Genomic DNA, 21,353 nt, shown 5'->3' on the forward strand with positions numbered 1-21,353 from the left:
CGATCTTTTATAATTACTTACGAATTAAATATACTTTTTAAGAATTTTCTTTTCTAGGTAACTATAGTTTCTAGCTATAGGCTTATATATATAATCTTATTCCTAAAAGGACTATAAATATGATTTAGCCCTTATAGAGGTAACTAAGGCGACTAGTCCGAAGACGTCTATAGCCTTTTAGTTACTAAAGGGACTATTACTATAAATAGCCTATTAAATAGTGTCTTTTCGTATTTATTAGCGTCCCGATAGCGCTAGATACCTTCCCGAAGAATATCTTCTTCGACTAAAGCTTCCGAATCTATAGTAGATTTATCCCCTAAAGCTTCTGACTAGAGTTCCTCCTAGTCTTCTTCTATAGTTTTATATTATTTCTTTTTCTTCTATACGTTTTTAGCTATATTCTTAGCGATAATACGCTAAGCGATCGCTTCCTCCCTTACTTACTCGTAGCGTATACTATTATACCTAAATTTATCCTATTCTTCTTAAGTAAATATAGATAAATCTGAGTAACTAGGTAGATATTTATCTACCTCGAGGATCTTTCTAATCTCTTTAGGTCTATTTAGGCGTAATCCGGCCCTACGAAGGGTACTATACGCTACCTAGGATATCTATAAACGCTTAGGATTATCTATATTAGCTTCTAGAAGTCTTAATCTATTAATAAGGCTTCGGAGTATACGACTATTCGGCTTCTTAAGAGCGTATATTCTAAGTAGATAGGCTAATAGGACCCGATAGGGCCTAAACTATTTACTCTTGAATTTCTACCTATTTTCGTTACGAATAAGAACCTAGTCTCCCTCCCGGAAGCTTATCTTCGTAACTAAACTATTATAAATATAATTCGTCCTAATAGCCCTAGCGAGTAGTAACTCGTTTACCTTCGTCTAGGTATTATTAAGATTCTAAAGCTTATCTAGCCTTTCCGTAAAGGGTTAAGCGTTCGTAGACGAATTATTACTAGGGATTCGCGGATATATACTATATACTAAGAAGAATAGACTAAAGCCTATAATAGTATACTTATAGAGCCTTATAGCTAAGAGGGCTTACGAAAGGTACAGATCCTATACTTTCGTCGGTTTATTTATTAGATACTTTATTAGCATCCGCCCTAAGAGTCTATTTAAGTTCTCTACCTTCCTATTCGTTCGTAGGTAGTAGGGTATTATTATCTAGTATTTTATCTTTAATAGGTTTAGGTAGTAATAAACGGTACCGGCTAGGAGATTCTAGCTATTATCGGAAATTAACTCTATTAGTATACTATAGTACGTAAAGATTTTATTATATAAGAACTAGCCTAACGCCTCCTCTATTACTTCCGGGATAGTTTTAGCGACCGGCTAATCGGTTATATAATCGATAGCCGTAATAATCTATCTATTCCCGTTCGGAGTAGTTAGTAGGCGTCCGATTAAGTCGATATCCTACCTCTAGAAGGGTCGGATCCCGGTAGTAACTATATATTAGGGGGTTTCCCGCTCTAATCCTTTCTTAAGGCCCTATAAAACTTAATAATTTAGATATAATCGTACGAGATCTTCTATATTCTACTATATCTACGGCTACTATACCTATAGGCGAATAACTCTATTTAGGCCCGGATAGCCTAAATAGCCGAACTTCTTATATAGGCGGGATACTAAATCGCTACGAAAGACTAGCTCTAAATAAGATACGTAAAGCCCGTCTTCGTAGGTAAAGATTAGTTATCGTTCCTCTACTCTTACGCTTTTCGGTATACAGAAGCTTAAGTTCGGAGCGAACTTCTATATAGTCTTTATAGTAGCTTTATTATTTAGTAGCTCTTTATAGTTAAGGAAGTATATAGTTATAGCTAACTAATCTTCTTCTAGGACTTTATTAATAGTCTAGCGGACTACTTAAATTACGGCTAGGGTAACGTCCTAGACCGGTCGGGATTATAATATATTTATAGGGCTATTATAAATAAAATTAGGCCTCCTACTAATTATATTAAGGACTATAGCGTCCGATCCCTTACGGTACTAAATTTTTAGGTCGTATTCCTAGAATTTACTAACCTAGCGAGCTAAACGCTTACTATAGGTCGGGGTTATCTATAAGTACTATAAACTTACGTAATCAGTAATAACTATAGTCTAGGTACTATTCTTAATATATCGATCCTATAGACATAGCGCTTCTTTAATAGCTAATAGCTCTTTCTTATAGACGGGATAGTTTAATTCCGCTCTAGTTAGCTTACGGCTATCGAATACTATTAGGTATAGCTTCTTATCTTAATTAGCTTAAAGTAATACTATCCTAATCGCCTATTCGGACGTATCTATTTCGATAGTAAAGGGCTTTACTCTATCTATTTAGATTAGGATAGGAGTATCTATAAGCGCTTTCTTAAGCTTTTAGAAAGTACTCTTATAACCGGTCGTCTACTAAATCGGACGGAACTTCTTTTTATATAAGTCCTCGTCCTTCTCTTTTAGTAACTTATATAGCGGTACGTAGATCTATACGAAACCTCGGATAAACTTACGATAATACGTAGCTAGTCCGATAAACTAACGGACTTTATATATATTCCGAGGGGTCGGCTATTTCTAGATAATATTAATTTTAGTAGGGACTAGACGGATCTAACTATTCCCGATAATATAGCTATAGAATTCTAACTCCTTAGTCGCTATCGTATATTTACCCGGCTAGGCGATTAGCTACTATTAATCGAGTACGGAGAGGACCTTTTCTAGGTATTAGTAATGCTCTTCTATCGAATTAGAGAAGATTAAAATATCGTCGAGATAGATAACTACAAAATCTCCTAAAAACGGCCGAAGGGCCTTATTTATAGTCGTTTAGAAGGTAGCAGGGGTATTATAGAGTCCGAAAGATATAGCGAGCTATTCGTACTTACCCTAAATCGTATTAAAGGCAGTCTTCTTAATTAATCCCTCCCCTATCCGAATTTACTAGTATCCCGATATAAGATCGATCTTTAATAGGACCCTAGCGGTACCTACCTAATCTAAAAGCTCCTAGATACATAGTAATAGGTACCCGTTCTTAGCCGTTAGTTTATTTAAAGCCCTATAATCTATATATATACGCTAACTATTATTAGGCTTTTTTATAAAGATAATAGGGAAGCCCTATACACTCGCTAACGGGCGGATTAAGCCCTTTTAAAGTAGGCTTTCGATCTATTATACCTATTCCTAGAGCTTTTTATCCGATATAGGGTATAAGTTAATATTAACTAGTCGTATATCCCTAGTATTAATTTCGTAGGCGATAATACGCTCGGGCGGGAGTATCTTAGGGAGTTTATCTTTAAAGATATACTTAAACTTATATATAATCTTCCGGATATATCTATTCCTATAATCTAGTACTAATACCGGTACCTCGTCCGTTTTCTCTTTTTTTAATACCTTTAGGACTAAAAGGATAGCCTCGGTACTCTTCTTCCGTACTGCCCGTAGAACTTATTTTGCTCTTATTAAGTTTAGATAACTATTATCTGCTTCTAAGGTATTCTAGCGGTCGATTAGTGCGATTACGTAGGTTCGCTTATAATTATATAATTTTATCTTCGAAGTTACCTAGTCGATCTTAGGATTTTAGGTAGTAAGGAAATCTTTACCGAGGATGAATTTATAGTTAGGAAGATCTAGAATCTATACTATTAGATATCCCCGCTATAAACCTATAGTAACTAGTAGACGGACGGACGCGTTAGTAGCTAAATAGCTACTATCGGGTATCTATACTCTTAACTTATCTATTTACCGGTAGGTTAGTCCTAGGCCCGAAAATCTCTTTATAATATCCGTTAAGATAAAGATATACGATACGCCGTAGTCTAGAAGAGCCTATACTACTATATTTCTACCGGTAGCTCCTAATACTATCTTATAAAATAATAATAAATCCCCTATAGTAAAGAGGGAAGCTTTAATTCTAGGCCTAACGGGGCTAAACTTATACGCTAAGGCGTTTAAGTTAGCCTAATTAGCTTACTCCGGATCTAATAGGTCCTAATCCGGTAGTTTAGGTACTACCGAAGCTTTCTTTATATAGCTAACTACTACTTCGAGAGTAGTCGGCCTTTTTAGTTTTTCGAGTCCCTAGGTATTAGTAGATTCTAGTCCCTTTTTAACTTATCGGTTTTAGGATTAGGGTATTCGCGCTTAAAATAACCCTTTTTACCGTAAGCGAAGTATTTAGTATTATTCGATTTCGATCCTTTCTTATCCTTCTACTAGGATTATACTATATTTAGATCTATCTTATCTAGGTTACGCTCGTCGCTAGTAGTCGTTCTACTAATATAGTTTACGATTATTAACCCTTACTTAAAATTAATAAAATAGTTAATAACGCCCCGTAGATCGGTCGGAGGGTTGCGTTCTTCCGCCTATCTCTTCTATAAGTTAGTATTTATACCCATTTAGAGGTATTAGATAATAATATCCTCCTATATCTTAGGATTATACTCGGATATAGCCTACTAGAGTTCGGTAGTATACTACGTAAAAGTCTTTCGGCCCTATTTATATAATATAAAACGGTCCTACTTCTTCGTACTACTAAGATACTCCGAAAACTTATATAAGATCTAATCCTAGTAGACTTACTAGGTCTCGATCTTTTTACCGTATAAGTTCGCGAGCTATCGCTCCTAGCGATTATTAGTATAGCCGGTTAAGGCTCCGCGAGTATATATAACCTTATCTTTATTATTAGGTTTAATACCCGCGAATCTAGCTACTTCCGTAAAATAACGCTCGTAATTACGAAGATAATAGCGTACGGCTTTATCCGGAATACTGCTATCGTACTTCTTAATCTTTCTGATATATTTTAGAATAGTTTTTTTTATCTCCTATCGGGCCTAATTAAAAAGTACTAATAGTCCTATAGTAGCCTACGGTAGAGATATAGGTATCTACGTAGCCGGTTACGCCGGAACGGGCGCTTACAGCTAGATAGCTACTTTATAAATTACCCGGGCGGTCTCTTTCGCTATCTCTTTATAGATACTAGGATTAGCGTTATTTATAATCCGCTCCCGGTAGGAATCGGCTAGATTCTTTAGTAGATAACTAAGGGCTTCCTCCGTAACGGGAGTAATCGGATATATCTATCCTAGGCTAGTAGCTACGGTACTTTCTATAATAAGATAAGTTTTTTAAATAAGGGTTCTAGATTAAATAAAATTTAGATATAGTTAAGGTGTTTCTAGTCTAAACGTTTACGTTCGTAGCCGATCGGGGTCCTTAACGACCTCTTTTAATCTCTTATCTTTTACTTCCGATCCTCGGTACGGACTAAGTCTACGTACCCGAGGGTAAACCTCCGGAAGGATGTCTTATTACGGGGTAATCTAAAGTAATTAGACTATTCTATCCGTTTCTCTATCTTCCTATTATAGTCGGGAGGTATCGTATACGTACTAACGTAATCACTCGTAGATCCTTACGTAGTAGTAAGGGGTTTCGGTTACCGCTACTTTCCTAAGGACCCCGAGGTCGCCGATATCGCCGACCGTAAGCTATCGCTCGCTAGGTCTTGATGCTGTACTACTACGCTAGAATAGATAGAAGAAAGGTTCTTAGAGCTCCTAATTAACCTAATTTTTCCCCTACTCTCTCCGTTATATAGAGATCGCTTTAGGAGGACCTCCCGATAGTTAAGATTCACTACACAGTTAGGCCCTCCCGTAAGCGGCCGTAGAAGGCTACTCAGTTTCAGAGGTTTGCTACTATATAAGATAACGGGAGTGTAAGAGCATGTTCTGTTATTATCGTAAGCGAATATGTCTATAAGGACATAAGTGCGGTCAAACATGGCAGAAGGTACCCGTAAGGGGCCGAACATGTAAGGTTAAAGGAAGGTAAAGTACGCCCAGGATCACATACGTAGAATATTTATCTAATTCGGCGACAGTCTCGCCGGCTAAATACTATCCTAGGGAAGCCAGTTATAAACTACTACTATACCGACGTTCAAGATTATTAGTAATCCTTTAACCAAGGACTCCTTCGAAGGCTATAATAAGATATAGAAGAGTAGGATCCTATCGAATACCTACTACTAGCGACTATAGCGTAGTGTCGCTCGCAGCTTCAGCAAATTAGGTAGCAGCTTACAGGCGTTAGCTTTAACCCTAAAGATCCACTACTTCAGCTCTATAGGGAAAGAGACTAGCCATACCGAGCGGTATATAAAGCACTTCGGCTTCGTACATTACACCACTACCTATCTAGTAAGGAGCCTATACTAGGCGTTTATATAAAGCCGCATAGTGTATATTTATAGTCGCCAGCAGCCGAGACAGCTAAGACAGCAACCGAGCCAGCTAAGACAGCAGCGGAGACAGCAGCGGAGACAGCAGAGACATAGTTTAAAACAGTATTTACCTCTTACATTAAGCTCAAAGGTCCTCAATCAATCAATCTCGAATCTCAGGCCCTCGCATCTTAGGCCCTCGCACTTCGAAATAGCATCTCTACAGTCCTCCCAATAGGATACTATAGCTACTACTATTATAGCTAAATTATCTTCTTTAATAGCTACGGTAGCTTCAATAGCGGCAGCTTCTTCAACGCCTACACCATTAACACCGACACCTTCAACACTAGTAGCTACAGCTTTACTAATAACTACAGCTTCATTAGTAACTACAGCTACACTAATAACTATAGCTACACCAGCGCAGCTAAACTCTCGCTTTTCGTCACTTTCTAGCACAGTAAGCGCAGCCCGGAGCTCTTATCTACAACCACATCAACAAGAAAGACGTCCTCTACCACCACTACCACCACCACCGCCGCCGCTACTACAAGAGATTCATATCTCTACGTCCTTCTATCTCTAGGAGAGCCCAAAAGGGATAGAGCGGCTACAGGGTAAGTACTACTACCACTAGAAGAAGCTAGCTAACCTATCTTTCATCTATCAGTATCGGTTTCTCACATATTCCCCTCCTCCGAGACCATCGTCGATATCCCATCCTTCGCGAGAGACCTTATCTCAAAGCTCGATCGGAACGTACTCTAGCAATCAGGATACCAAAAGAGGCTACGAGATCAGTTCCTTCTAGCCAAGGATATCACACGGGGTAGAGGGAAAGGGCCGTTAATCGCCCACTTTCTCTCTGAGCAGAACCTCTTTCTAAGATATAGGGCCTACCAGGGCCTACTAATAGGGCTCATAATAGGGCTCACAAAGACCTACCACCAGGGCCTACCTATAAGATATATAAAATCTGGTGAGGCATTTCGGTTAGATATCTCGGCTAGATATCTTATCAAAGATAACAGCTTATTAGGCAACTTTAGCCGATAATGTGCAACTATAGCCGAGATCATACAACTTCAAGACTATAGCTACCACTATACAATTACAAATGATCTAGACCAATATCATGATACTATAACTATAACATAACTACATCATAATGATATAACCATAGGCAACCTTAGCCGATTACATACAACTATAGCCGAGATGATGCAATTATAACCAATATTATATAAACTATAGCCTAAGGCCAGCTAGCCGAGCTCAGGTATAAATACCCACAAAATTCCTAACTAAATAAGAATTGAACCAAGCTTCCTTCACATCTTTTTCTTCCCCTTCTGAGTATCTTTATTATATCATACCTACCTATATCAACTATCCTAATATAACTTCCTACGCAGCCTTACTGCTTGCTTAGACTCTTCCTATTCAGAAGCGTTAGTAAACTTTACCAGCGCTTCCAGATAGAGAAAGGAAGACATCAGATACACGTTATAATCCTACGATCCTCGGAACAGATAGCACTACAACAAGAGGAGAAGGATAAGCTATTCATAGAGCGGCTCTTTAACTACGATACAGATCAGGATACTGCTTCTATAGTAGTAGCAGAGGATGCTACTACTACAGCACAGGATACTACTACAGTAGCAGTAGAGGATACTACCCCTACAGCAGTAGCAGAGGGTACTACATCTCTTACAGTATCTTCCTCATCGAGGAAGCGAGCAGCTTCTCCATCACAACGAAGCCAGCGGCTTAGGCGGCGGCGTCGATGGTAGACGAATATAGACCAAGATACACCATACAAATAGCTTTAATATCATTATATCAGCGGAAATGACCAAGATGCACTATAAAATAGCTTCATTATAGCGACAGCGAGGTAAATAGCCTTCGAGATAGCACCTCACCACCTAATATCAGCGGAAATGGCCAAGATGCACTAAAAAATAGCTTCATTATAGCGACAGCGAGGTAAATGGCCATTAAGATAGACATACATGATTTAATATAGGCGTTGTAATAGTAATTCAAGTATCTAAATTTTCTGCCGGTCTTAGAATATGCATAATTGTGCACTTTCCCAGGTGGCCGCTATCGTCCGCCGTACCGCGGGTACTCGGCTGGAAGTATACGTCGCTAACAAGCGAACGGGGTGCGACCGGAAACCCCCTGTGGATTCAACCGACACTATTTCATTTCTCGGGGAAATCGCTGCCACACATGTCATAGTCGATCCCGGTGCCGGCCCGCAGGGAATCGATATAAATAAAAATAAGAAACCCACGTTGTGCCCCTGCAGTTGCGACCAGGGGGGGGGGGGGCCGCCACATAGTCGCATGGAAAGCGATGGATGTCGTCTTACCAATCGACGTCAGCCGTTGCACCAGAATGAATTAGGAAAATGAAGGCGATCAGCTGTCAGGACACGAAGCCATCCATGTCCATGGCCCGGGAATGATTGGCATCGTGCGACGTGTAGCCGCTGGGCGATACACTTCGAGCATCCGGTCCGAGACCCCGCCGATTAGCCAGATGGGGGCCGTTTTGCTGGTCAAGCCTCATTTCGCACCTCTAACCCCATCTTGCACACCTCCCGGCTCTGGTACGACCACTAGCCCGGGTACTATGAATAGCATGGCCAGCATGGACAACATGAATAGCATGAATAGCATGGACAGCATGGATAGCATGGACAGCATGGATAGCATGGACAGCATGGATAGCATGGATAGCATCCCTGCCGTGGGGAATGACTGCATCAACTACGCGACCACGGCTTGATGGGGCTTCATTCTTTCCTATGGCAGCATTTGTTTATCCGAACGTCCATTAGTGGGAAGAACACAATCAGGCCTGACGGTGCATTCCGGCCCCGAACTAGGGTTGAACGGCCCTGGGTCGAGCTGAACTTCATCGATCGAGCGTCCATGAGGCCTTTTGGCTGTGCGGTTCCTGTCCAAGTCGGGCTAGAGCTGCGAAGGGAAATGTCGTACAGAGTCTTTGGTGAGCCATAGGGGATGGCACACCAGGGGGGTTGCCGCGGACAGGAAGAGGATGACATTCGCGAGGTAGGGAAGAATGGTCTGTTTCTCATCAAAGGGGGCGACGGTGTTTCAAGGAGTAAAAGAAAGGACGAAACCGCCCGCGGATCAGTGCATCTCTTCAGCCTTCCCGTGAAGAATTGGCGATGCAACGGTACGCCTGGTTCCTTGGGCCAACTACCATCCACCTCCTGTCTGGTCGTCATGTGTGCCTTTGGAAAGCAGCTCATCTGTGCGGGTCTCGTCGGCCGATAAGCCTCTCCAGGCCGGCAAGGCAAGACCCAGGACCCAAGAGAAAGAGACAGTCGGGGGAACATTCAATATGCCGTGCGAGTCCGCCGAGGTTTGCATAGACGTTGCAGCATTCCATACAGTAAAGAGGAAACTCCCCAGCCGAGCGGTCGTAGAACTTCTCGCTGTCTGGCGTTTGCTCCACCATCTGACGGACTCGCCCGAAGTCGCTACAGTGGCTGCTCGCTTCCATGTGCTGGATAATGGCCGAGAAACGCGAAGAGGAACGGCCACAGAGATTGCATTGCAAGCTGCGCGACGGGTGTGCTCTCATATGCTGCGTCGTGTCATGTTAGCAAAAGGAGGGAATTTCCCGCTTCGATGTATGACAGGGAACTGACCTCGCGCCGAACATCTTCACCATCAAGCACTCGAATGCAGATCTCGCAGCCAAAGTGCTGGAATATGGTATGCTGATCGAAAATCTCTTTCGAGGCCAGCACGAGATCACACTCCGGGCACCAAAGGTGTGATTCGGTTCGATGCTGGTTCAGAGCATCCTCATCGGAGAAGTCCACGTCTTCGCAGTCGAAACAGATGCGTTGGTACTCCAAGTCCTCTCGATGTTCCTGGTACCAGCTCGCAAGTTGGGCACCATGTGTGACGGGAGGTATTTTGACAATGCGAGTAGATGGCAGTCCATGAAGGGTACCATTTCCTGCAGAGCCGACAGTGGTATCGCTCCTTTCGCCCTTCGACATGGCCTCCCACTAGGAGAGACATGATCTTGATTCACTGGGCTGTTCTTGAACTTATCACGATGCGACGTGCCGTTCGGCTAGAGGTGAAAGAGAGAGGGCGACTTCGGGCGAAGCGAGATCGGCCGCGGGAAGGAGGTCGGGAAACTGAGAGTTCTGTATGCGGGCGTTTATCATCCAGACAATATATCAGCAGAGCTAATATGATTATCTACAGGTTCGTTCCCGTGATTTCTTCTCTATTCTGGTCGAAATGAACTGCTCGAGGCGCGAATATGAGGCTCCCGTACTCAAAACATCTTCATAACGGAAGGAAGCTTAGAATTCAATGGTCAGCGATATGGGAAAGTAGCTAGGTACTTCCCATTCAATGAATCTTTTCAAGATGAGGGATCGCATTTTAATCCCAAGTGCGCCCCTTTCGAAGATTCTCCCTGAGGACCGAGAAGGAACCGAGCAGGAAAATTAGGTATCTGAACTTTTTTGAGTCCCATGGATAGTCTCCAAATATTGAAATATAGTACGCTGGGGACCTGTTCAGTGCCTAGTAGATACTATATCCGAATGAGAAGACGGGAGATCTTATATGGTAGTGTTCAATTAATTCAATATGACCGTAGACTGAGTGGGTCTGTGGCGCATTGTCTGTATGTCCATATGGGGAGAAGACGTGCATATATTTTCGCGATCATGCAAGCTCGACATCATTACGATGTTCGACACCTGCAGCGGGGTCAGGTTCTATATCGCCCTCGAGCGCCGTATAAACAGAGGATATGGAATCAGAGTCAGAATCATAATCCTCCTGCCTTCCGATACGAGGCTGAGAGGCCGCCGGGGCCGTTGTATAAGTTTGTGTCGGAAGCGTTCGTGGGACTCGTTCTGACTCAGGAGTTGGATAACTTGAGATTGCATGGGAATCAGGAACAGGGGTGCTGGGCGCCTCATCTTTCATTCTATGTACCGGGGGTCGATGGGCCTGGGCAGTTGGAACCGGTAGCGGTGGCGAAACGAAGGATGAAGATGGTACCGAGGCGACCGTTGCAGACAATAGTGACGCTTCTTTGGGCCGAGATTGACTTCGACTCCTTGTATGCCTGCTCCGCCGTCGATGCTGGTGCCTGATGGGTGATTCTCCTCGAGCTGCTTCTAGTAACGCAGTGACTCGGTCGCTAGCCAAAGGAAGCGGCTGCACGGCGGGTGGCCTTGCCCCCGGGGTGGCCATACGTGGGCTGGTGTCGACAGATCCGGCCTGACTGATTGATCGCTCCTGATCCAAGCTACCCGGCAGTTCAACGGGTGTCGAACTATCCGCTTCAATGGCAGGAGGAGGCGTATACGTTCCTAAGAACGAGTCACGCAGGCTTTCACCCTGAGACGCCCTAGGCAGACTCGCGGGTGTCGATGTGCTGGGCTGTCTCAGACTTTGGCTGAGGAGCTGCTGTACTTGATATTTTCTTTCTTCAGGTATACCAGGAGCGAATCCAACTGTGTCTGGCATGTTGAGAAGATCCGGGATATCTGCATCTGGCATTTTACCGCTCGATAAGAGCAGTTGGAGGAGATCGGGCTGGCCATAGTATACAGCATAGCGAATCGGCTGCCAGCCAGCCTCATCCTTCTTCAACACTGATGCGCCGCGTCCCAGTAGCAGAGAAGCTACATGCCAATGGCCCCCCATAGCGGCCAAGCACAGTGGTGAATCTTCCCGGAATCCGCTATCAAACTTGAGGGACAGCGGGGAGCCTCGATCAAGTAGCTTCTGCACCACGTCGACGTGACCGAACCGGCTGGCCACACAAAGAGGTCGATCACCCACACCATTCCGTGCATCGAGCAAGGCTCCTTTTGCACACAAGAGGTCTAACAAGAAGATTGACCCACGAGCGGCAACGATATGCAGAGGCCGTTGCTGGTGTTGGGATTCTGACGCTTCGACATCAGCCCCTGTCAACAGCAGCAGGCGTGTGATCTCAAAACTGTCGGCCATGCAGGCATAATGGAGAGCCGTAAGACCGGTCTTGCATCGTGTTTCGAGCGGCGCGCCTTTGCGCTGCAACAATTCCACCACGGCAAATTGCGACTGCATCACCGCCAAATGCAGTGCCGTTCGGCCAACGCTGTTGACGGTATCTAGGGCCCCTTTCTTCTCGCTGAGGATTCTGACTGTCTCTTCGTGTCCATTATAAGCAGCCCAATGGAGCGCGGTCATTTCACTGTCATCGGCACTGCGGAGAGAAGCCTTCCGCTTCAGAAGGAAATCCACTGCCTGGGCCTTTCCCGCCCCAGCAGCGCAGATCAATGGTGTTTTATGGTCTCGGCCGGGGGCCTCGATATTCGCTCGGTAATCGAGCAGAACTCTGATCGCTTCGATATGGCCTTCTTCACAAGCATAGTGCAATGCCGTCATCATGGTCCCATCTTTGGCTTCGATGTCAGCGCCCTGCGCGAGGAGTAATTGCATAATCTCTTCATCTCCGCGCTTGGCAGCAGCGTGCAGAGCGGTCATCTGATTCTCAGCTCGAGCATTCACCTGGGCGTGGTGCATGAGTAGCACTTGGACAGACTCTGGTTGTCCACAGTCTGCTGCTACCCGCAATGCAGTTCGACCTTTGAGATTCGGGGTTTCGATGAGTCCTCTTTCTACCATCAATAACTCTATGACCTCCCAGTGCCCCCTCGATGCGGCTAGATGGAGGGCTGTCTCGCCCGATCCGTCTGTCACTGTCAGTCGAGCGCCGCTGCAAATCAATAAATCAACGACTTCTTCCTTGCCACAGTGCGAAGCAACTAAAAGGGCAGTACGGCCCGATCTCTCATGTCTTTCGTCGATCAGATAGCCCCGCTCGATAAGTCGCTCAGCTTCTTCTCGAGAGCCAGCTTGAGCAGCTTTGATAAGTGGGGAAACCGACGCTCCATCCTTGGCGAGATCGATGCTGGTGTGAACGTTAGGTCTTGACCGGTATCCCCGTCTGGGATTCGGAATACTCGGAAGATTCTGCGAGCCTACAGGCGATGATCCCTTGAGACTTCTCCGACTGCTGGTATTGATACGTCCAAGGAAAGAAGAGAAGCGCTCTAGTCTGGATCCCGACGTCTGCAATCGAGGCAAGGCTTTTGAGTCGGAGACAATTCTTCGGATACCATTTATGTTTTGTCGCAGGGGAATCTGAGTTTGAGATTGGCTCCTGCTGTGCACTGGCGCGGACGGGCTCTGTGGCAAAGCAAGGAAGTCCCCTTGTTGTTGAGCAGTGTCCAATCCGAGGCCTTTCTGCTTATGGGCTTCGGAGTGATAGCTACCATAGCCTTCGTCCGTGAAGGAACTGTGGATAATGCTAATACTCGGCTGTCTTGAAGGCTGCGGATGAGTCTCAAGAGGCCGAGTCTCCAAAGGTTGAGCATTCGGAGGCAGACTGGATGTTGTCCACTGCTGCAACGCCCGTTGATAGACCGGCGAGTTCATTATAGTTGCATCGAAGTCAAATATCCGATCGCTGAATGCCCGCCGGCTGCTGCTTTCGGACAGGTTATCCGCGTCGCTGCCCACGCGGCTGAGACGGCCTGATCTGAGGGTGGCAGTATCACCGGCCACTTTGCCGATGATCTGACGGGTCGTAGCCCGTCGCAGTAGACGGACTTGCTCGGTGGAGGAATGGCTATTGTGGTCAGTGTCATACTCATCATCAACAAAGACCTGCTTACGCGCTCTCCTACCATTGACAGACTTGAAGCAACAGCTGTAGCGCCTGAACTTGAGCGTGCAATTTCTCCTGATGCCCTCTCATGGCTTCATCATTCCAAACGACCTTCATGCGGATCTTAAAGCCAATCCCCCCGCTTTCTTCGGCGCTCTGGACCAGCTCCAAGACCTCATACGACAAGACCTCCATAATCACGCGACAGCCATCCATGGCGACCGCCAGATCGTGGTCGAGCTCGTCAGATTTGGGTCCATCGCGGCCACTACCACTGCGGTGGATACGGAGCCACTCCTTGAGGCTAGTTAGCGCCGTCCGAATGCAGGCCAGCTCCTGAATCAGGGATTGGATGGTGAGATCAGCCTCTCGTAGTTTGCCGGCAAGTTGACGCAGGCCGCCGACGGTCGAGGCGATGGCCTGCAGGACCTGTATGGCACCGGAGAAGAGACCGAAGGCCGAGACTGGATCCATGGCGCCTCGTGTGCGAGAGAAGCATCTGCCAGCTGGCGAGGAGTGAGGCTCTTAGCGCCAAATCACATGGCGGGGATGTAGCTGCGCCCGCGTTGGGGGCCGTCAGTGCGGGCTGGGGACCACAGAGGGGAAGTAGACATAGATGCTGCATTCATGGATCTTGGTCGCCCAAAACCGATGAATAAACCCAGTACGTGGATGCGGCGACAGCTGATTATGTTGTGGTTATCATGGTTATCATGCGAAGATAGACATAGTACCCAAAGAGACTCGACACTAGCGTTTGTTTGGTGGATGATTTCTTGTTTACACATCGCTGAAGGTAGTTCCAGAAAGCCAGGGTAGATAGTTCTATATTTCGATGCACGAACCATCATTCCACATGAGATCCGAGATCCATGATCTGGGAGGGGCGGGTGGAAACATGGATGAATTAGGGACGGTACAACGTTAAACTTAAAAAGACCCGTGGAACTCGCCGTGTTGGCCATATTCGAAGCAACCTGATTAGATTCTTCATAACACACAAACGGGATGCTATCTTCTGCTTTTTGTACAATACAGGCTGATTCAAAACTCCGGCAAAACCTCACCCCGCGCCACAAGCGGCATCTATATAAACTCAAGCTCGGGTATCACGTCCAAACACCAGATTTTCGCCCTGGGCAAATCGATCAAGAGGTTGCTCCAGGCTTATGCCTCGATCGCATTCTTGACCCACTTCTCCAAGCCTCCCTTGGCAATAATCTCCTGCACATTGGGAGGCAGTTCGCCCACCTTGTGGGTCCACTTGACGCCGTTCTCACCCTCCTGCACCTCGATCTGGCTGCGGCGCACGTCCCAAGTCAGGGTCCAGCCGGTGCGGCGGGTGAGAGCCTTGCCCTCGCCCACACTGAAAGTCTCCCGCAGACGACTGATTAGGCGAGGGATCTCCAGGCCCATCAGGGCGTTGTTGATACTGTTGCGCGAGAAGATGTTGCCGAAGCTGCCAGCAACAACTAAGGGTATCTGCTTGGCCAGGATAGCGGTCGCGGCCTGCTCACGCGAGGAGCCGCAGCCGAAGTTGTAGCCGGAGACCAGGATGTCGCCAGCCTGGGCAATTTTGGAGAACTCGGTGTCGTAGTTCTCCATGCAGACCTGGGCCATGGTCTCCACGGACACGTTGTCCTGGTAGGTATATTTGCCTAAAAATGTTATGTTTAGTGGCGCGTGTTCACATGAACCCAACCGAATGAATCTTACCAGGATAAATGCCGTCCGTGTTGATGTTATCACCGTCACAGAAAATAATTTCTCCAGAGACACGCTCCGGGAACCCGGGGTACACATCAGTCAGGGCGTCATCGGCCTTCACCTCAACCTCAGCCGCGGCGGGCTCAGGAGCGAACTTCTTCTCACCGTCAGCTACCAGGTCATCAAGCTGGCCGATGACCTTCTCGAGGGCTTCCTCGGCAGTGAGCATCCGCTCCTCTTCGAGGATTCCATCTCCTTCTCCGCGTCTGACACCGGTCCAGCCCTCAGGTGTCTGGTACCAGCCAGGGCCAGAGAGCTTTCCGCTAAGAGCACTCGCGGCGACAACTTCAGGAGAGCCGAGATACGCCTTTGCCTCAGTCGACCCCATCCGTCCCTTGAAGTTACGGTTGGAAGCGCTGATGCCGACCTCACCAGGTTCGAGAAGTCCCGTGCCTAAGCCGATGCAGGGACCACACCCGGCGGGAAGAACGGTCGCACCAGCATCAATCAGAACCTGCCAGTCACCGGCCCCCTCCGCCGCAAGCTGCTCCGGAATAGACGCTGCGGCAATATAGAACTGGACACCCTCCGCGATCTTCGGGATCTTGCCGTCGTTCTTCTCAGCGGCCTCCTTGAACACGCGGGCAGCAGCGGCAATATCCGAGGCGCGCGAGTTAGTGCAGGAAACGAGATAAGCCTTGTTCACACTGATATTGGCCGCCTCCAGCTCACTCAGGGGCGTAGCAACCTTCACTGAGTTCGGGCCCGCCACGTACGGGGACAGGGAAGAAAGATCCAGGAACAGCTCCTTCGCGTACTTGGCGCCCTTATCCGCAGTCAGAGGATTGGCAAACAGCTCCTCGATAGCCTCGTGAGTGAATCGCTGGGCAGCCAGAGTCTTGAAGGGGCCGTCTGCCAGACCCATAGCAGCAGTAGTAGCCTTACCCTTCATCCAGCCCTTCAGCACATCGTCCATCGGGAACAGACCAGACAGGGCACCCCATTCGGTAGTCATATTCGCAATGGTCATTCGGCTATCGATAGGCAGGCTGCGCATCGTCTCCTCGGAACCAGTGAACTCAATAGCGTGGTTCAAGACATCATCCTTGTCAAACAGGCCGCAGAGTGCAACAATCACATCCTTACCCGTTACACCAGCGGGCAGGACGCCGGTAAGAGTGACCTTAGCGATTGCAGGCACCTGCCACCAGGTCTTTCCGGTGCTCCACACGCTTGCCGCGTCCGTCCGGACAATTGGAGTTCCCTACATATCGCAATGATCAGTAAATTTCGACCTTCGGACCGTACAGGAAAGGGGAAAAAGATTTACCAAGCAAGCGACGGCGCCATAGTGGTTGGAATGGGAATCCGACGCAACGCACATGGTGCCAGGCCAAGCGAAACCCTCTTCTGTCATGATCTGGTGACCGATACCACGTCCGGCAGGATAGAACTCGACGCCATGGAGCTTCGCAAAGTCCTCAATCTGCTTGTACTTCTGGAGGTTCTTCTCGCTGGTGTTTTGCACGTCGTGATCCAAAGTCATAACGATCTGGTTGGGGTCGTGCAGCTTCGAGGCGCCGATGGACATGAACTTCATGGCGACAGGCCATGAGTTGTCGTGTGTCATGCAGCGGTGGGGGGAGATTGTGACATAGTCGCCGGACTTGACGAACTTGTCCTGGGCCAGACCAACGGAGTATTTCTGTACAATCTTCTCGGTCAGAGTCTGGGGCACGGCCTTGGATGCCTGCAGTGACGACAAGACAGCTGCGGTGGCCGGGTCCTCTAGCTGTGAGTGGAAACCCTGCTGGGAGTTGAAGGCTTGCTGGAGGAACACTCGCGAGGTCGCGAAGGTACGGCGCAGTGAGCTGGGGAAAGGGCTTCGCATGGCCCGACGGCCGGACGGCATCAACCGGGACTGCATCGAGAGAGGAAGATCAGTAAAAGGCCATAGGAGGAATCAATTGAGAACTTACAGTCATGTTGCCCACCTTCAGCTCAAATGTAGTCGGGAGATTTCACAAGGATCAACAATATCGCCGCAGAGAGAAAATGCCCCGTCTATTCGGCAAATGAGCGGCCGGGAATTTGGGGAGGTGACTCATCGCTCCGTTGATTGGCTGAATTTCAATGGATGAAACCAAACAGGGCAAACATTGCCATCAACATTCACGTGACGTCAGGCAATCTCCCGATATCGGATGGACTTCGGATTTTTCTTCTCCAGCTTCTGCTCTGCCGTATTGTTTGAGAGTCAGAAGATCATATACCAGCGTGCCAGCTTCCCAGTCTGTGGATGAAGGTATGAAGGGCCAATGGTCAATGACTTCTATAATCGCAATTTATTCTACCGCGACTCCGAAGCTACATTTCCTACAGTATAGTGAAACTAACTAGTGCGGATCAGCCCCGCCATTCCGATCTTGTGAAAAGACGATCGCAGCTCGATATATACCGTAATTGAAGCCAAATGTCCATTAATGAGGTCTCAGTTCCATTTGTCTTTGGCAAAATAGATCTGCAGTAGCAATTTTTACAGCAATTAAATTGCCCTGGTGCAATCGCAGCTGCAACTTCCAATGTCCCCGCGCGCACTTAACTCATACCCCGCTATTGCCGCCAGAATGTAAGGAAAACAGGCCATTGGCCAAGAGAAGAAGATCCGGTGAATGGACTGGGAGGTGCTGCCAGTCTGATTTGGCGGAGAGCTAAAATTGACCGAATGCTATGACTCCAAGGTTGATTGATCCACTCCGGTGCGGTCCACCTGTGACTCTTTTTCCCTCTCCCGCAGCTTCCCTTTTTTCTTTTTATACTCAAGATACCCCTCCCTCTACAACAACCACCAACTGCCCACAAAATGCCGACCCGGCAAGAAGTCTCCTACTTTGGAGCTGGTCCAGCTCCCTTGCCGACCCCCGTGGTCGAGGCCGGCGCAAAGGCCTTCGTCAACTTCAACGACTGCGGACTCGGTCTCGGCGAGATCTCGCATCGCTCCCCCACCGCGAACAAGATCCTCGATGACGCCAAGGCCAACCTAACCGCGCTCCTCGATATCCCGGATAACTACGAGATCCTGTTCATGCAGGCCGGTGGCAGTGGCGAGTTCAGCGCTGTCGTCCACAACCTTGTCTCTGTCTGGGTTGAGCGCCGACGCCGCAGGGCTGAGGCCGAGGTGCTGAAGGCCAACCCCGGTGCAGAGAAGGCCCAGGTGGATGAATTGGTCTTCCAGAGGCTGCAGAAGGAGGTGGATGAGGAGCTGAAGCTAGATTACCTCGTGACTGGATCCTGGTCGCTCAAGGCTTCGCAGGAGGCTGCCAGACTGGTCGGCTCTAAATACGTCAACGTCGCTCTGGACGCTCGGAAGACCAATAATGGCAAATTCGGCACGATTCCCGCTGAGAATACTTGGTCCTTGACCCCTACCAAGCGTGAGGGTGGCAAGGGCTCTGCTTTTGTCTACTTCTGCGACAACGAGACTGTGGACGGTGTGGAGTTCCAGAGCTTCCCCAAGGTTCTTGAGGCTCAAGGTCAGGACGCAGAGGATGAGCGCCTCGTTGTGGCCGACATGAGCTCCAACTTCATCAGCCGGAAGGTTGATGTCAGCAAATATGCTGTTATCTTCGTACGTTACATTGAACTCATTTTCAAATATACAGACCTAACACGCAATACAGGGTGGCGCCCAGAAGAACATCGGTGTCACTGGTATCACTATTGCTATCGTTCGCAAGGATCTTCTCCCTCCCCAGACCGCGACTCCTCCCGCTGCGCTTCTGCACCGGCTTAACATCGGCGGCCTCCCCGGGCCCGTTGTGCTCGACTATGCCACTATTGCCAAGAACAACTCTCTCTACAACACCCTCCCCATCTTCAACCTGTGGATTGCGGGCCAAGTCATGGCCAACCTCATGACTGCTTTCGGTGCTCAGAAGGTCAGCGGCCAGCAGCAAATCGCCGATCACAAGTCGGACCTCATCTACGGCGCGTTGGACAAGTACCCCCAGGTGTACCGGGTCGTTCCCGATAAGAGCGTCCGCAGCCGAATGAATATCTGCTTTCGCGTCTGCGGCGGAGATGATGCCAAGGAGAAGGAGTTCATTGCGGGTGCGGAGAAGCGCCTCCTCCAAGGTCTCAAGGGCCACCGCAGTGTTGGCGGCATGCGTGCCAGCAACTACAACGCCGTTCCCTTGGAGAACGTCCAGAAGCTGGTGAAGTACCTGGAGGACTTCGCCTCGACCCAGTAAACTGCCCTGGAGGCAGTGACGGTGGTGTTTCAGCGAAGATTCAACCTGGCGCTTTATTTTTATTTTTGTTTTACTGGATCTCAAGTGGGTATTCGACAGGGGGTCGCTAAAATCGTCCGGGACTGTTGCAACTATTCAAGATAACTCCGTGGTATATGCTATGTTCTACCAGAAAATAATATGATACAAATGACCACAAGGATCTCTTCATAGTTTCCAAACGGCCCAATCCTTTAGATCCAGCTCTTTGATCATGCCCTGCAAAGGACCCTGGAGCTCCTGCCCTTGCGCCCAAACCTTGGGACCGGCCATGTAGCTGATAAAGCCCTCGGGACCAGACACCAAGATCAGCTTTCGTTTCTGCGGGTCCTCGGTAGGATCTGTGGATTTGATAAACTTGGAGAGATCGTTCTTCCCAATAAAGCGGTTTTCCTCGTCTAAGTAGTAATCCACAGTGATCTGCCCCGGATATTGCGACTTGAGCGCCTCCAGTTCTCGTACAACCAGTGACGAGTTCTGGCTCTGGGAGACTGCAGCAACCGCCGGGGGGTTGGAAGCGCTGGATTGAGAAGAACCAAGCCAGCCCGAGAACCACGACCGACTGGGCACCAGGGCTTTGGCAGTATCACTCTCGCCACCCACGCAGTCTGCCTTCAGTCGGCTGGCCCAAAGAATGTGTATCCTAGGGCGGTTTTCCTTGGTTGTGCGATTCAGGAGGGAATACCCAGCCTGCAGCGCCGGCGCAATCCCGGTTCCTCCAGCAATGAACAGTATCTCCTGAGTCTCTTCGGGGATCACGCACTCTATCTGAGGTCCTCGCATCTCGATATCTGCACCGACCTCCAGGCTGTGAAGATACCGCGAGACCTCTCCAAACGGGTCTTTTCGAATAAAGAAGCGCAGGTATCCCTCGTTCTCTTCATCCACGCTTAATGATGTCGCCGCCGTCGTAGGGAGAGGTGTATAGTCTCGGCCGATCTGCAGCTGGGGCTGCTTGAACATCACGCTCCATACTCCAATCCGCCACGCATCCTCGTAGACCTCGTAGTTGCCGTCGCTGTGGTATCGCGGGCGCAGGGTGAACAGGCTGCTGGTCGCGGAGACAGGCTCACGGGAGACAAGACTGTACTTAGTGAAGGTCTCTTGGTTCAAGGTCCCCGAGCTGGGGCTCTGCGATCGAATGTAGGCGCCTGCGCCTGCTGCGGCTGCGCTCACCACAGCAAGGCCTAGCCAGCGAGATTTCGGAGACGCCGAGGGCGGCGGTGCGGAGGTCGATGCATACCGGCGAGACCGGGTCGCAGTCGACCGCAAGCCAGAACTGCACCGGCAGCAGAAGGAGGGGATGGAGGACTTCATGAAGCG

General features: G+C 48.2%; 6 protein-coding genes across 6 annotated transcripts; 2 read left to right on the forward strand and 4 right to left on the reverse strand.

The window, feature by feature from the left end:
- Positions 1-8,763: 8,763 nt before the first annotated feature.
- On the forward strand, positions 8,764-9,090 carry N7482_005253 (uncharacterized protein; the record flags this gene model as incomplete). The annotated part of the gene is made up of 1 exon (XM_056687378.1): positions 8,764-9,090. One exon carries the CDS (start codon positions 8,764-8,766, stop codon positions 9,088-9,090), a length of 327 nt encoding a protein of 108 aa, XP_056542933.1.
- A 486-nt stretch (positions 9,091-9,576) lies between these two features.
- Positions 9,577-10,342, reverse strand: N7482_005254 (C2H2 finger domain-containing protein; the record flags this gene model as incomplete). Its single annotated transcript, XM_056687379.1, has 2 exons — positions 9,577-9,918; positions 9,983-10,342. 2 exons carry the CDS (start codon positions 10,340-10,342, stop codon positions 9,577-9,579), a joined length of 702 nt encoding a protein of 233 aa, XP_056542934.1.
- Positions 10,343-11,027: 685 nt separating this feature from the next.
- On the reverse strand, positions 11,028-14,508 carry N7482_005255 (ankyrin repeat protein; the record flags this gene model as incomplete). The annotated part of the gene is made up of 2 exons (XM_056687380.1): positions 11,028-13,995; positions 14,054-14,508. The coding sequence occupies 2 exons, from the start codon at positions 14,506-14,508 to the stop codon at positions 11,028-11,030; spliced, it is 3,423 nt and encodes a 1,140-aa protein (XP_056542935.1).
- A 693-nt stretch (positions 14,509-15,201) lies between these two features.
- Positions 15,202-17,668, reverse strand: lysF (homoaconitase LysF; the record flags this gene model as incomplete). The annotated part of the gene is made up of 3 exons (XM_056687381.1): positions 15,202-15,692; positions 15,751-17,005; positions 17,072-17,668. 3 exons carry the CDS (start codon positions 17,666-17,668, stop codon positions 15,202-15,204), a joined length of 2,343 nt encoding a protein of 780 aa, XP_056542936.1.
- Positions 17,669-18,604: 936 nt separating this feature from the next.
- N7482_005257 (O-phospho-L-serine:2-oxoglutarate transaminase) lies at positions 18,605-19,991 on the forward strand (the record flags this gene model as incomplete). The annotated part of the gene is made up of 2 exons (XM_056687382.1): positions 18,605-19,369; positions 19,422-19,991. The coding sequence occupies 2 exons, from the start codon at positions 18,605-18,607 to the stop codon at positions 19,989-19,991; spliced, it is 1,335 nt and encodes a 444-aa protein (XP_056542937.1).
- A 207-nt stretch (positions 19,992-20,198) lies between these two features.
- N7482_005258 (cytochrome b5 reductase family protein) lies at positions 20,199-21,347 on the reverse strand (the record flags this gene model as incomplete). The annotated part of the gene is made up of 1 exon (XM_056687383.1): positions 20,199-21,347. One exon carries the CDS (start codon positions 21,345-21,347, stop codon positions 20,199-20,201), a length of 1,149 nt encoding a protein of 382 aa, XP_056542938.1.
- Between the last annotated feature and the right edge of the window lie 6 nt (positions 21,348-21,353).

Source organism: Penicillium canariense (genome assembly GCF_028826845.1).
Source record: "Penicillium canariense strain IBT 26290 chromosome Unknown utg000003l_segment0_segment0, whole genome shotgun sequence".
NCBI classification, from domain to species: Eukaryota; Fungi; Ascomycota; class Eurotiomycetes; order Eurotiales; family Aspergillaceae; genus Penicillium; species Penicillium canariense.